The 16653-nt window shown below is 39.1% G+C and overlaps 1 protein-coding gene across 1 annotated transcript in view; it reads left to right on the top strand.

Annotated features, from left to right (window-relative positions):
• The window catches only part of b3glcta (beta 3-glucosyltransferase a), an 82703-nt gene that overhangs the window by 27399 nt on the left and 38651 nt on the right, over positions 1–16653 (top strand). Inside the window, exon 3 of the mRNA XM_026191752.2 lies at positions 5676–5715. Coding sequence (XP_026047537.2) covers positions 5676–5715 — 40 coding nt within the window. The remainder of the gene's footprint in view (positions 1–5675; positions 5716–16653) is intronic.

The raw sequence follows: 16653 nt of genomic DNA, 5'->3' as shown, positions 1-16653 counted from the left end.
TCATGGGAGGTGTTGACCAAGACATTTGTCTTTCCTTCTTATTTGAAATGCTTCTATGGAACATCATAACATGCATGTGCTTACTAATTTTTGGCATCAGTAACAGCAATGTCTATGGCCTGATATGATACTTTTCAACTGCTGTCAACAAAATGCTGAAAGGGGCTAGGAAGAAAACCTGAAAAGAATAGCTTCCTAATGTTGAGACAGGAGACGTTTTAACTCATTAAGTCATTACACATTAGCAGTTTTGCTTGTGTGAAAAATTGGCAGAGAATAAAATTTTAATCTGTCAGTTCTCTGGACACCCTAAAATTGGGGAGGGATATGAAAGACGTTTTGATTCTTAAACCGCTCAATAGCTCTAAAAGCATCCATAAAATGAAGGTGACAATTTGGAATCATCTTAATTTATAGTTAAAGCTGCAATTTTAAAATAGACAGCCCTCCTCCTGGAACTAGTTCCTACTCGCTGTTCTAAACCATTCCAGCTACACAAAGCACAGGCATATGCATACTAAGACTTTGCATGCAGATTTTTGGTGAATGTGTTCTGCTTTGCATCACTGTATCTAGTATAAAAGTTGTCAGATTGGCCAAAGCCTAAACACAATATTTCCTTTTATACTACTTTAGTTGTAATACTCTGAACGTTTTTTTATAATTTTGTGTAAAATTACACAAAAACACAAGAACCCAGCTTTAACACAAATATAGACCAATATAATCTCCAACCTTTCACATTCTTAAGGTGCTCAGAGTCCTTCTAGACATCAGCTTCTCTGAACATCACACATTTTCCACATGTCGAAATCCAGAAAATCCTGCAACCTTGAAACATGCTTGCCATCAGTAAACAGAAATCTAATCTGACCTGACGGGTCACTCATGTCAGTGAAGCGTCTGTGTCCTCGGGGACTGAGAGCCGTAACAGGGCCGGGAACTCGTCTTTGTGTGTATGTGAAGAGCATCCAAATAAAAGACAGGGATCAAAAGGTTGTCATTGCGGTGTCCTTGATTACGTAACAATCGCATTAGGTAGGCTGAGGATCATTCTTCAGTTTACACATGTACACCTCTGAGTACCTTTACTGCGGTGCTGCCTTTGTTCTAAGGTTACACTACACGAGGCACAATCTTTCTGTCTGTCTGCATCAGTGTTGTGGTGTCTTAGATCAAAAGCGCTCAAGGGATGGTGAAACTAACCCCTTCAGATGGACAGTATAGACTCTCAGCAATTTCTTTTTAACACCAATGGGTGTCTGATTTCTGCTGCAAATGGCAGACAGCCTGCTGTCAGATGGGATTAGGAAGAGCCTTACCTGCGTGCAAAAGTATAGAAGGCTAAGAAGAGCCGGATTCTGTGAGCTGAGACTAATTAATCTCTCAGTAATAGTAAAAATGATATGAGACCTGATGTGAGTTCACTCTGGCGTGGAATATGAGATCATTTCCCAAAGAAAGATTTGTAGCCCTTGTGTCACCCAGGGATTTTATGAAGTGAAACCAAAGAGATGGCTTTAAAAGGAATTTTAGGTAAAATCCAATGACTCATTTCTTCACCATATAAATTTGTTGTTGAAGCAGATTTTATTTCCATGTTGTTTACATGCAGGTAATAGATCAAGCTTGTAAAGAGGCCACAATATGCTCTTTTGTAGGTTCATAAATTTATTCTGGAGGTTTTCTGGAATTGGTTGACATCACTTCCTATTTGAAAAAACTTTTTTTATTCTTACCGTGCATGCAGCACTTCACTTCACCGTTTGTCGGAAACGCTTTGTTTTATGTTCTTTCTCTCTAAAGCCTCCGTATTAAACCTAGTCTGCTTTGATTGGTCAGCCAGCTATCCATTATGTAATGCCTTCTTTTCTGATTTTTGCAGACCAGGGAACTGCTGCAAAAATCCAACACTGAACTATGCCTGGTTCAGGCAGCAGCCTTTGAGAGAAGACAGTAAAAACGCGGGTAACAGTGTTGAAACGTAATTTTAATCACTGATTCTTTGCTCCGCATAAATCAGGAATTTGTTTTGAAGAAAATTGCGCTTGCTCTGCTCATCCTCTGTTCTAACTAGTAAGCAGGCATCTCACTGTAATACACAAAATCTTTGTCTGTATGTTTGGTCCACACAACTCTTGTTACACAATCCAGACTTCAGCAACCACACTTGGCACACAGGTACATGTTAGGTCCCTGAAGGTTCTTATCTATATCAGATATTATGATGTCAAACCACCTACCAACAGGCTAAAATGAATAATGTTTTACATTTTATTAAAGCATTACATCATTTTAATTTCACAACAGTAACAATTCATTTGTATTGAAAAAACCTGAATTATGCATTAAATATAATGACACAATCATGTTGCCTGGCAACCACCTACCAAAATGGGCCATTTTTAATATTTATGCACCCGTAACACTTTATAAAACCATCATATCATTTTAATCTCATGACTATGACTTCTAATTTATAGCCACACATTTAAATATTGTAATATATTGCAATATATCTCATATGTTATGATGCCATCAGTAATGGATTAAAATTAAATTCATTTTCTGTGGGAGAAAATAATCCTCTTTGTTATAGACTTCTAACCTTGTACCATTCTATACATGCAGAAACAATATGTAAAATGCACTCAAGAAAAGCATAATATGACGTCTTTGAAAGAAAAAGTCCAGTTAAACATCAACAACCCAGAATTTGATCAATCTGCACAAGCTTGAAAAAAAAAAAAACAACCTTCAAAAGAAAATGAAACTCACGCCACATTGTACTGACTGCTTTCCAACTTCTATTTCAGCAGTGAGGTGGCATTAAACCTTTGCAGTAGAAGAGAGCTAAACAAAATGAAGTAATTAAAAACAAAAAGTCAGACCGCATATTCAAAACATGATAGAAATCTGACATTTTATGCTTTTCATAGTTTCAGTTAAGAGTTTGTTTTTTTTTAATATACTTTATATTCCCCTTCTCTGTCCTACATAGATTTGATGTTTTGATGCCTGTATTTATTGGTAGGTTTTTTGTTTTGTTTTTGTTTTTCTCAGTGGAGCTGAAGCTTCACTGAGGTTTCATTTTCATTCTGTCAACTATTTATTTATTTTTTAAATGTGTCAATTGATAAGAGATAAAACGCAATGCGATGGCAATGCGCCTATAAGTAGTATAAGAAAAAAAACAAACAGAAAAAGATTCAGATTTTAACGTCTGGCACGTTGTTTTCTCATTCTGCTTAGTGTTTTGGGGTTTTCTATGCTAAATGAAGATTATTTGACATAACATTGTTGTTGTTTTTTTACTTTTTTGAAAATCCACCATTCACTGGAGGTTAATAGATACTCTATGTAAAAAATAATCGTGTTTAAAGCAATGTCTTGCTGAAGTAAGCGAATAAAAGAAAATGCATCAAGAAAGTACATCAGGTAGCTTAAGCAGGTGTTAGAGCTGAAAATAACATTGTATAAATAAGCACAAAGAGTTTACAGCGTGTGCAGGTGAGAAGATGAAATGTGAGCCGAAAATTCCGGGTTGAGTAATGGAGCTGAGTTTGAAGGCTAAACAGAGGGTAAAATGCTGTGCAGCTGTTTCACAGTGCAATAGCACATGATTCTAGGAAGCTGTACCAGCAACAATTTCTACCCCGTCACTACAAGAGATCGGTAACTGAGAAAAGGAATATGCCAAGAACGTGCTCTTGCATGTGATTGAACAGTCAAAACAGTCCCTCGCTGGATGATGATGATGTGTTGGAAATGTTCAGCTTTTGCTGTCAGATGACCCAGTGGATTTTCTTTTTTTTGCAATATTTGTGGCCAGAGGCAGCTGCGTCAGGAGCCCCGCTGTGCCAAAACAGTGGTCTACATAAAATAAATGAGGAGGCTCCTTTTTTTCTGACTCAACACAGATTGTATTACAAGAGTTCATAACAAAATAACTGATTTAAAATGGAAAAAAGACACAACATTACAAAATGATTTAGATTGGTGTAGGGGTACAGGGTCTATTTTGAAATTTCTCATTAAAGTGTGTCACAAAGCATTAGGCCTTGTTAAGGCTTGTGTAAAAATCATTTTCATGTGCACATTATATACACACAAACATTTGTACACATACAATCAATATAATTGGCAATGTTTGACAGAGCAGGTAATTCGTCATAATGGGTGTCTTGATTTATTTTTTCCTTGTAGTCACAGTGCAGTGATTTACTGTTTCTTCTGTGCCCCAGAGTGAAGTTGTGCTGGGAGAGACAGAGTGAAAAGCATGTGGCACGCCTCTGTCACAACCACCATATATATAGCAATTTCTACACCCCTTTAATTCATACCTCCACTTTTTGAGTAGTTTCTCTTCCATAATAACCTGCTATATTTTCAAGTTGAAGAGATTTTATAAGACTAATTATCTGATAACAAGTCAGATTCTCCTGGCTTATGAGTTGCTTTTTTTTTCCTTAGGTGCCTTCTCTCTTCAGCTAACGAAATGATTTCAAACGAGTAATGTCTGATAAGATGAGACAGAAGCCTTGTGGGCATGACTAATGCTACTGAGTCCAATTAAGCTGATGTACCCACTGAATCAAATCACCCTGATATGATCTTGTCTGCCTGTGCATATATTGCCTCTAACTCTGATCACCTGAAAAAATAGGAAAAGACAGAGAGCATCACACATGCACAAATCACTGCTGTGTTAATGGCGTTATGGATGCCAGTGTTTTGTTTTGTTTTTTTGTTTTTTTTTTCCAGTTTATTACATCTCATGTCAAATGCTCAATTTTGAGATTTGGTCAATTAACAGAGGGGACGTGCAGGAAACGTGCACACCACAAAAATAAATGTGTACTCACAACAGTTATAGGAAGGTGTTCAGGAGGAAAGTGGGTAAATTAATGGGCTGTTCTCTAATCTAGAAATTGTTAGTTTGTAAATGTGCTGAGATAGCACATTTATATGTAGCCTGCTTCTTGCAAATGCCACCAAACTACTGTGAATCCCTGTAACCGCTGTACCACACCCACGACAGTGAATTTATGACTTAGTTAAGCTATCTGAAGGCTGCATCAGCTTGCCAGTGAAATGATTGTTAGTCTAGAGGAAGTCATAAATCAAAAAAGGGTTTGGTTTGTCATTATCTATTAATACTCTGCAGCTCTCGGTCTAGAGTTCTGGAAACAGGCACAACTCAGACATTCATGCAATCTTCCCCAAGACTGAAAAATTTTACTCTGAAAGATAGAGGTGAAAGACAGCTCTTCAAAGTTTCCCTGGCTTGTGATTGATTTACTCATCCTTCCATGGTCTGCAGCCAGTGCTGACAGCTCTGGAGGTGGAACAGTGCAGAATGCCTTAATTGAGCCTCATGCACAGAGCTTAATGCTGCAGGCACAAAACCCACACAATTAGGATGGGCTAATGACGTGGGGTGTCGCCCATTATATTTCCAAATATCCTGTAGGGGATTCCATATTTAGTATCACTAAGTCTTAATTAGTGATTAGCGAGAGGAAATGGAGTATTTTGCAAAAGAAAAAAGATTTTCACACAATTCATATTTTGACACTTTTTACATGATATGTTAAAACAAAGAAGAGAATGTATGTGGGTCATTATTTGAAGACTGCAATTTGAATTATTAAAAAGTCTCTCTGTCTTTTCAGAGCCAGGATGATTTGCACGTCATTCACAACAATCAGCTGGGTAAGTCTTTTATTCCTAATTAGTAGTAAAAAATAGAAAGTGGAAAAAAACTTGTGTGTTTGTGGAGCGTGTATAATTTTTAATATTCTGTGTGTGTGTGTGTGTGTGGTTTGCTAATAAAACACTTAAAAGCAGAAGGAAACTGGAAAATAACAAATTCGTGTTTAGGAGGGAAACTGAAAACCTGAATCACATTATCCTGTACTTGCAGTGCTCAGACAAGGGAGCATATGCTTAAACAGTATGTCCTTATCTGCTGTAGATACAGCTAAGGACACAAAGAAAATTAGTCAACATATACTATGTGTACCACTTACAGTAATTTCAAATGTTTAATTAAAAAATACAAATGATTTAGTTCTAGATCTGACTGGAACTTATTTTGGACCCAAAAGGTCATTTTACTAGTTGACAATATGTCAACAAATATAGTTTCAATCTTATAGCCACAACTGAGAATTATAACTTAATTACTTTTAGCCTGATGGTTTTTTTTTTTTTCATCCATTCATTACACCCCATTGTTCCATTTGTTTTCTACCACTTATCTCTGGCTGGGTCCTGGGTGTAGAGGCTATACAGGGGGTTTCAGACATCCTACTTCCTAGGAACATTGGGGTGAGATGAGATGTATAAAATCCAGTGAAGTCTGGGTCATGCAACAGATTTACTCTGAGCTCCATCTGCATCTACAAGCTCCTCACCCTATCTCTAAGCCTTAGCACAGCTATCACAAATTTTGTCTGCTTGATCTCACTCTTTCAAAAACTACCTAGAGCTCGTGAGAGCAGGTTAGGACTGGAACATACACTCACTGGGCACTTTGTTAGGTATATCTTTTCAACTGCTCAATAGAACAAATATCTAATCAGTCAATCTCAAGGTGACCTATTTGTCTATATTTGCCATGCAGACATGGTGAAAAACTTGCTGAATATCAAACCAAGCATAAACCAGACATCGATTAAACACTTGAGCCTATTTTTACTGACCATGCTCAGTTCTGTATGAGCACAGTGTGTCCATCTTCTGATGGCTGTTTCCAGAAGGTTACGGTACCGTGTCACAAAACTCAGATCATCTCAAACTAGTTTCTTGAACATTACAGTGTACTCAAATGGCCTCCACAGTCACCAGATCCCAGTATAACAGAGCAACTTTGGGATATGGTGAAATGGAAGGCTCACATCATGGATGTGAAGCCAGGAAATCTGTAGCAACTGTTGCATGATGCTATTATGTCAATATAGTTGCTACATGTTAATTGGTGAGTGTAGATCAACTAAAAGATTAAAAGCTTATCCTTTCTGCTAACGTGTACAATACCTGCATTGCTGCTGAAGCCACAGCAAGCTTTCTCTCCAGGTCACGCTGCCATATACCATTACTTTTGAACAGTATAGTAAAACTTCTTTAGGGAAACAACCCTTCCCTAACCCAATACAGCAATCGGGCATCTCATGCTGGCGGCTTCACATTTGACTCCAAACAGCCCCAGACACTGAAGGTCATGCTCTGATGAACATTCTCTGCAATAATGTACACTATAATTATAATAACAAGATAATAAAAAGGTTGTTGCATTGGTTTACTGTGTGCTTTACCACAGTAAAAGTTATTTGTGTCTCTACCATTTTTTTTGCATGGTATGATATCATAGCAATGAGAACACTGGCTTTTTTAACTACCAGATAGCAATAGTACAGCACCATGTAATGGAACAAGACTAAATAGTTATCATATTTAGTCTAAGCACAATTTTTTCCTTTACTAATAAAAATAGAGATTGTAAACAATTAATTGACCTACATTTCATTTTATAGGCAAATGGAGTATGATAAACATCCATACATTCCTAGAAGTATTCATATTTGTATGTACTTGATTATAAATACAGGTATTGCTGTCTTTGATAGTGGAGTTCTTGTATTCAATTTGATTTACAGTAGTTTGATGTTACTGTATTTGATAATTCAGATCAGACTAACTCAGTAGAACTAACCCGTAATTCCAGATGACATCCAAAGGGATGAACTATTGCTTAATATAGTTCAATTTTAAAGAGCGCTGTATGATGAAAGAATTGAATTGACATTATTGCTTGATAAAATCATGAATAATAAAACCTGAACTGAGTAATATTGGACAGTGTGAAACTTAAATGGCAAGTACTGCAAAATCAAAATAGTAAAATGGGTTTTGCTTATGCGTACCTTGAAAATTTAATCTTGAGAGTTTCGCAGACTTCATAAATAAAGTCCCATCTTTCTTCAACGACTTGACAGCAACCAGGAATTTCATAAGTAGAGCAAATAAAAAGATCTCATGCATGCTTTTCACGCTTCAGTGGACTCGCACAATCACCATCTGAGAGTGATTTTCGGGAGACTGCAGAGGAGTTTGGAGCCCGCTTTCTGGACCTCTGCCTGTTCATTCAACTGGGTCACCACAGACGCAAAAGCACACAAAAGCAACTTCGTAATGCTCTCATTTGGCACCTCGGCACAGAAAGGAAATACAAACAGACAGCGATCTGAAAAATGGAGCTACACTATCTGGCACTGCCATAGTAATTCCCTTTGTCACACCAGAAAAGCTACGCTCGCCTGCAGAGAATGTTGTTTGTGGGCAGGAATGTAAAAGATGAATCACGGAGAGCCAGACTCCCTTTTGTTTTAACAATACAGCAAACTTCAGGAGGTCTGACTGGATTGTTTATTTTAAAAGCCCCAGTAACATTTGATGGGTATTAGAAGTCATTCATTTAGCAATCTTTCTTCAGAGGGAGTACAGGGTGCAGACTTTAAATAAAGTAAATGCATTATGTGCAGTATGTACATGCTACAGATATTCATAGATGGAACAAAAACTAAAAAAACAGTGTGAGCCCACCGGCCATATTGTGCAATAAGTAGTGCTTTAAAAATGCAGCATGCTACATCTTAACAACAGATAACTAAATTGTTGAGAGTGTGACCTACCTAAATGCACTGGGTATAGAACTGTTCAAATACAGATAGATGCTTAGATGTGCATGTTCCCCATCAGTTTCCAGGGCTGCAAGTCTCTCCCACTGCGCTATCACCGAATGGAATCTGATTTTTTTTTTTCATTTTACTCGGTTAAATGTGTTCTGCACATTAATTTCCAAGGTTTTGTTTGGTCTTTCATTGAAGCTCCAAAGTACCATCATAAATCTATCCCGGCAGGAGGACGTGTCTTCAACTTGTTGATAAAAGTGAGCAAATTTCGAAATGAGACTATTGTATTACATTACAATAGGTTTGTGTCTCTCATCTTATTTTTTCTCTCTTGATCAGTTTGTATTGAAGTAAAAAAAAAAAAAAATTTATTGTTCAGCATGACAAAAACAATTAAACAATCCAAAGCTTGTAAGGCCTTTATCTGTCTAGCTTAATCAGTTCAGTCATTTCATTTCACTATCACACTGCTAGTCCAAAGAGGAAAAGATCAAATGGATAAAACGTGTGTTTTATATGCATACTGGCACAGCAGAGAAGTCCGAGTTATGAATAGCAATACATGTAAGAAAAACAGAAAACTATCTCCTATTAAAACAACTTCAAAAGAAGTTCACGTGCATTGTTTGTGCCATTTAGAAATACTGTATCAGGAGGTAAAACATCTAAACAAGAATAACTTTTCTGCCAATTCCAATTATTTTTATTAGGTAGATCCAACGCAGTGTTTATAACTTACATACATGGCTAAATGAGGCAGTTTTTGACTAAAATCTATCCAGGTCACCACTTAAACCATAGTAATCCATTACTTACTTTACTATTAGGCTAATTTTAAAAGCATCAGTGGAGATGTGTGAGGTTAATTACTGACTTCATAAGAAGTCATAAAACTTTTCATTTGAACTTTTGTCTTTTTTCCCCTTCTATTAGGGACACATTAATTAGCAGCATATTATAAGAATAGAATGGAAACCTTAATACAGACATCATTAATTACATTAATATAGTCTAATGGTACCTTTGCTGTTTATTTGGGTCATCACCAGTATCTGTGTGTGGTCTTTTTTTCTAGTATATTTCTTTCATTTTCAAAATGTTTATTAAAATGTTAAATCGATGTACTAGAAAGTTGATATAATAAATAAATAACCTTAAATTGTTTTTCAGGGAATGTACCAGCATTGGGCAGATCCAAGGTGTATTGCCCAAAGCTGTGTTTTAAATCTGGATCTAAATGTATACTGTTATATAGTTGAGGTTATATACTAACTCTATTCTACATCTCCTTTTTCAGAACAAAACCTAAATGCCAGAATTTAAATCCAATTATCACTATAGCAGTCGTTAATCCTAGGAAAGCTGTGTTACTGTCCCGTATGCGGCTATATTATATTTATTCAGTGGCTCAGCCTCTCCAGGCCAAGAGGACACGCGAGAAGATAGAATGCATATCAATGTTCACAAGATGTTGACTGAACTCCTTTTTCTAACTAGTATTTCTTATTTTCCTTTTTTTTTTTCCCCTCCCTACAAACAGTGCTTTGCTGCTTGCTTGTGACAATGCTCTATTGTGTCTGTGTCTTTCCTTTATTCAAGTGGTAAATGGCTTGCACTTATAGGTCTTCTTAGAAGTTCTCAAACTCCTTTGCGTTGCTGCTTTGTGTCTCGTTCACTTTTTCCACATATTTACAATGGAGGTGCAGTTGTCATGCAAGGTGCTCACCAGCCACCGGGAGCATCCTGTTTAGTATTTTGCCCAAGGACACTTGTGGAGAAGCCAGGGATTAAATCTCTAGCCATGTGATTAGTGGAAAACCCGCTCAAACACCTGAACATAGCTGATGGCTTTATTTCATTTAATTTAAAAAGTAATTTAAAAAGCAGGCAACCATCCTGAGAAATGCAATCAGTCGTGGCATATATTGCCAAATAAGATATGAAAGCAAACATATTCCCAAAAATTCAGCTTTACAGAAATTAGAAAAAAAAATGTTTTAAAGTGATATCAAATCCATCCTCGACTCATTCGGTACTTTAATGGGTAACGAATGGGATTCATAAGCAAAACCTGGAATCTGTTAAGCGTTAATTGCCTGAGCTTCCTGAATTATTGATTCTAAGTGAGGTTTAAGGTTTGCATTCAGCACTCATTAGTCTTTAGCAGAGTTATCCATGGAGTCAGGAACTCCAGAGAACCTCTAATGAGTGTGATTATCACAGGTTGGATGCAGCTTTTTTCAGCCTGTCCTTTTACATGTTGTAATTTCTGTGTGTTTCTGTGTTACTACTTGAAGAGAATGTTTATAAAAGATTGCTTGTTTCCTTTCTTGGCTTTCCCATCTTGCTTCTACTTCATGCACAGTCTTTCCTTTCCAGTCTTTTGTTGTTGTTGTTGTTTTTCAATGCAAGTGACTCCCTATCGTTGTCTGCTGGCTTTCTTCCTCATTCCGCTCCCTTTCTGTTGTTCCCCACTTTGGCATTTTCCTCCCTGTGTTTTATTGAGAGATATTTATGATGCTGACCTTTTCAGCAGTAAGCTAAAAGTTAAATACACCATGCTCTCTATTGATCTTGTGCAGGCTAATTAAAAGTATGTATTAATAGAGGAAGATGGGTGATAGAAAATCATTTTTACTTACAGCAGGGGCCTTTGCCACACTAGATTATCATCTTTCAAGAAGGTAAATAATTTTTATTCCTAAAACTCAACCGAAAAAAAAAAAAAAAAGAGGGTGTATTCATTTTGAATAATAAATCCTGGACCTGGTTGGTATTGGTGGTCATGGTTAGTGTGGACAGAAAACTGCAACACAGTTTGCTCGATTGAATTTTGTCTCTTGCGTTTTGGACACGAGGAAGGGAAAGATGGAGGGGATTTTTTGGGAGATAGATGATTCTGGGCCATCTTGTCTCGGGGAGTCCAATGATGTGAGTCACTGGAGTGTAGCAGGTTTTACAGCAGCACAATCAGCTGCTGGATGGGGGGTTTGGCCTGCTGAGTATGGAAATGAGCTATTGACATCCTCTGTCATCTCTCACTATGTGCTGGCAATGAAGGGCTCTGAATCTGTCATGGCAGTGGTATTGTTCCCACAACAGCCTAATGGCCCCCTCCACAGAAGCCCATCCCTCTAGATCTTAGCCGACTTTTGTCATTGAAATTGCACTATGGATCTGATTTCCATCTTCTCCCAAACATACAAGCATATTTCTATATGTTTGCTGCCCCTTGCCTCGAACGTGTGTTTATTTGACTGCGGAGATGGAAATACTCGGGGCTGAGATGAAATGTTTCTGTGACAGTTCCACTGACTACACACACCTGCTCTGTGACACTGATGGAAATGACAGAGCTGCAGGAGAGCCTAGAGGTCAGTGGGCTCTCAGCTCCGCTGCCACTTGGCAACATCTGCAATCCTGCTCTAAGGAAGTGTCACTATTGATTTGTGTCAGTGAGGCGACAACACAGCACGGCCAGGCCACTAGAAGAACACAATCTATATACAGCCGTGTATCTCTCTCTCGCTGTATGCCCTCCTTTCCGTGTGCATACCTAGAAATACAAACACTTCAGCCTTGATTCTTTAATCAGCCTGATCATACCCTCTTATGCGCAGAGATGCTGAAGCTGTGAGTACACACGAGACTCAAAGCCTCCCTGTGGAGTTTTCCACAGATCAGATGGTGATGGCCTTTAAAGAGTGGTTTCATGAATTGAGAAAAGCATCAGATCAGAGAGAGAGGAGGAGGCAGAATTCTCCAGTGTTTCATTTCATCCAATATATTTCAAGGCTGATACAGTCCTTTTTTTTTTTTTTCTATGGAGTTGCCTCTGTGGAATGCTGAACGAGGGGAGATAAACGAATACTGCTTTCTAGTTCCATCGACCTGGCAAAATAAAATCATCTGCACCGAGGGGACTAGGGCATTGGCTTCATCTCCTCAGGAACCTTCAATCTCTTTCATTCAAGGCATATTATTTTCAGCCAAGAGGGATCCTTTGATAATTTAATTTAACTGCAGAAAAAAGCACTGTGTTGTGTGTTTTGCACCAGGGTGCAACGTCACATCTTGGGCCTGTTATTAAATAGATGAATTGATTGCATACTTTCACCTCTGGCAATTCTGCTATTAATACAGCTACTACTGCTAAGATTAATAGCACTTTTTCTGTGACAGCTGTGAAAGCAGCACATCCAAACAACCATTAAATGCAACTTGTCAAACTTGCGTAGTTACTCTGAAAGCTATGACCATGACCAAAAACACCCAAGAAAACATCTGACATCCTATCTAAATACACTAGAAACTGTTAAAGAAAAAGCAGGCTTGGTACTTAATTTAAATAGTGCAAAACTGCATTACATGTGAAGGAAAGGAAAGAGGAAAACTGGGCTACTTGGATGCTTTTTTAACTTTGCAGGACGCTGTGAAGAGTAAGAAAATCATGCCGAGCTTCTTTTTTTTTTCTTTTTGTCCTTGAAACAGTCAGACATTCCCGCTGTAATAGGGCCTAAAAATACCTCCCATTTGTCAGATAGCACAACAACTAACAACCATCTCCAGCACTTCGACTCTCTTGGCACAATTACCCAGCAACAATATAGCAATCAATTAGAAATCGTACATGTGAGCGATCACACCAGCAACCTCAACCTAGCCGCAAACCTCCAAACACAAACCACACACAGTGCGTTTACAAAACACGTAACTTTTTCTCAAGTTAAATCTATATAGATCTAAGCCTAGAGGCATCCCTGTATAATCTTGCCTCCACAGTGAAAAGTGCTAGCGCCGAAGGCATTGTTTTAAATCTCGGTCCTATAATTACGTAAAGGTAGATGTATCGATTGTATCGAGAGTGTATACAAAGGTGATTTTTACCTGAAAGGAGAAGGACAGAGAAAAAAAGAGACGAAGGAAGAGGGGTACTATAACAGGATTTTTCCTCTTCCCCTTTTCTCTCCATTGTTTGATGATTAATCGAAACCCATTAGTGTGGACTCGAGAGCAGTGAATTCTGTTTTAATTAGTTTCTTTTTTTACCCCTCATTCTCCTTTGCTTTGACGTAGGGTACGTGTTATCTACACAATGAGGGATTGGCAAACTGCTTATCTGATTTTGCTGTTAGTCTCCTGCAGCTGGTATTATTGCTGTACTGTGCAGTATCAAGAGACTGGTACCTCACTTGGGGCTTTAAAATGCACTGCTTTATGTGAAACCATATGCGCACGCACGTACACGCACATTCATTTAGCGAACTCAGCAGAAGGACATTTAGAGGTGGTGTAGGGGTATTCACTATGTAAGCTCAGCTCAGTGGAGGTTAGATCTGTTGGGAGATGGACATGCTGAGATTTAGCAAGTAATCTCCCCCATTACTAGGGCTCCAGGATGAATGGGATCTTTGTTATGAGCTGAGCAAAGCAGCGACACACCCACCGACACTTAATTAAAAAGATTTGACACAGATACTGTACTCTGACATAGTGTCTGTCCCTGACCCCGATGCTAATATCCAAACTCAGTATGGGAATAGGTTCAAGTAGTGTAATTGAGGTGGAGGCAATCCATCTAATCCTGCCAATGTCAGCACTCGCCATTCCCCTTTTTTCCTCGCACAACTGTTCCGAAGGGAAGACTGTAGACCTGTCAGTGGTGACTGCTACTTATTTGTTTTGAAAGACTAAAAAAAATACACTTTCTCACAAATCTGGGAAAGCATTGTTGGAGAATTCCTGCTGGTAATTAGAATTCAAGACGCAGTGTATTCTCTATGACTGTATTCTGTTTAAATAAGTAACTAATGGACACAGATAAAGCACGTTAGAATTATTTGGCACAGACTGTGTTGTTTGTTTGAGCTCATAATAAGTAAACGTGTACACAAGAACCCTGCACGTCCAAAGTTTCTGAGGTGCCGGCCATAACTCTTACACCTCCCCAGTTTCTCCTTCTTACTTCACCTACCTCTGAGCTTTAAATCCTTGAGAAGATTTTCAGTTGTAACAGTCATTCCAGCCAGGTGCTGCAGACTCTATTTGATGTGATGGACAGCTTACAGGATTTAAGAGTTGTCAGCTGTAATTGTACAGAGCTGGATAAAATGACAGTTTTTTTTTAGTTGTTTTTTTTTTTTTTTATTCCCTGCCTCTGGTCCTTTGGTCTCAGTTTGATTGTAGTGGTCGTGAGAGCCACAGGGTTTATATGGACTTTTTTGTGTAGCCAATGTCATTCTTCACTGAGCTGTGTCACTATTACTAGCCTGTAAATAGATTTCAAATGAAGAGGAACGGCAGCTAGCTGGGTCGACGACAAAGGTAGAATCTAAAGATGTTGTCAGCATCAGAGGCGGAGGCAGACATTTGACACACCCGGGGCTTAGCCCTAAAGGATAGTATGCATGTGGGATTTGGGGAAGGGGGGGTTGAAATGACTGAAAGATTAATAGGCTCTGTTTTGAGTTTTGTTCAAAAAAGAATGACTTCATATAGGGAAAAATATATATATCACATATGCAGGACACCTTAAACTAGCTTTTTAATTAAGCAGCGAGGCAGAACAAAGTTGGGGCTTTATCAAGACATGCGGACTAACACCCAATTCAACCAGACCCAGAACTGATCCAGAATTAAAACAGGACTACAACAGTTCAAAATCAGGACTACTTAGAACTTAACCAAGACAGAATCAGAACTAGATGATAGTAGCACTAAAAATCATCATAGACCTGCACTACACTTGTTTTTTAATTCTACCAAAGTCCACTATTTAGATTGAGAAAAGTTCATATAATTATTTAGCCTTGTTGTGCAAACAAGCCTGCAGAACTTAATAAATGTAGAATTTGAAAAATAACAAACCTAAAAAGAAACACTAGGTATGAGATACATGAGGACCTATGATACGGTGATACTTTTGGTAAACAACCATTTGACTAACATGTGTGTCTCACCTGCTCTTGTTCCACCTCTGTTCTGTCCTCATTCTCCATCTCCCTCTCTGTTCCTCTCTCTCTCCCTCTCTGTTCCTCTCTCTCTCTCTCTCTCTGTTCCTCTCTCTCCCTCTCTGTTCCTCTCTCTCTCCCTCTCTGTTCCTCTCTCTCCCTCTCTGTTCCTCTCTCTCTCCCTCTCTGTTCCTCTCTCTCCCTCTCTGTTCCTCTCTCTCTCCCTCTCTGTTCCTCTCTCTCCCTCTCTGTTCCTCTCTCTCTCCCTCTCTGTTCCTCTCTCTCTCCCTCTCTGTTCCTCTCTCTCTCCCTCTCTGTTCCTCTCTCTCCCTCTCTGTTCCTCTCTCTCTCTCCCTCTCTGTTCCTCTCTCTCTCCCTCTCTGTTCCTCTCTCTCCCTCTCTGTTCCTCTCTCTCTCTCTGTTCCTCTCTCTCTCTCCCTCTCTGTTCCTCTCTCTCTCTCTCTCTCTGTTCCTCTCTCTCTCTCTCTCTCTCTCTGTTCCTCTCGCTCTCTCTCTCTGTTCCTCTCTCTCTCTCTCTGTTCCTCTCTCTCTCTCTCTGTTCCTCTCTCTCTCCCTCTCTGTTCCTCTCTCTCCCTCTCTGTTCCTCTCTCTCTCTCCCTCTCTGTTCCTCTCTCTCTCCCTCTCTGTTCCTCTCTCTCCCTCTCTGTTCCTCTCTCTCTCTCTGTTCCTCTCTCTCTCTCCCTCTCTGTTCCTCTCTCTCTCTCTCCCTCTCTGTTCCTCTCTCTCTCCCTCTCTGTTCCTCTCTCTCCCTCTCTGTTCCTCTCTCTCCCTCTCTGTTCCTCTCTCCCTCTCTGTTCCTCTCTCTCTCTCTCTGTTCCTCTCTCTCCCTCTCTGTTCCTCTCTCTCCCTCTCTGTTCCTCTCTCTCTCTCTCTGTTCCTCTCTCTCTCTCTGTTCCTCTCTCTCCCTCTCTGTTCCTCTCTCTCTCTCCCTCTCTGTTCCTCTCTCTCTCCCTCTCTGTTCCTCTCTCTCCCTCTCTGTTCCTCTC

Source organism: Astatotilapia calliptera, chromosome 14 (genome assembly GCF_964374335.1).
Source record: "Astatotilapia calliptera chromosome 14, fAstCal68.1, whole genome shotgun sequence".
Lineage (NCBI taxonomy): Eukaryota > Metazoa > Chordata > Actinopteri > Cichliformes > Cichlidae > Astatotilapia > Astatotilapia calliptera.
The sequence above is the reverse complement of the archived record's forward strand: the minus strand, read 5'-3'. Positions and strand labels throughout refer to the sequence as shown.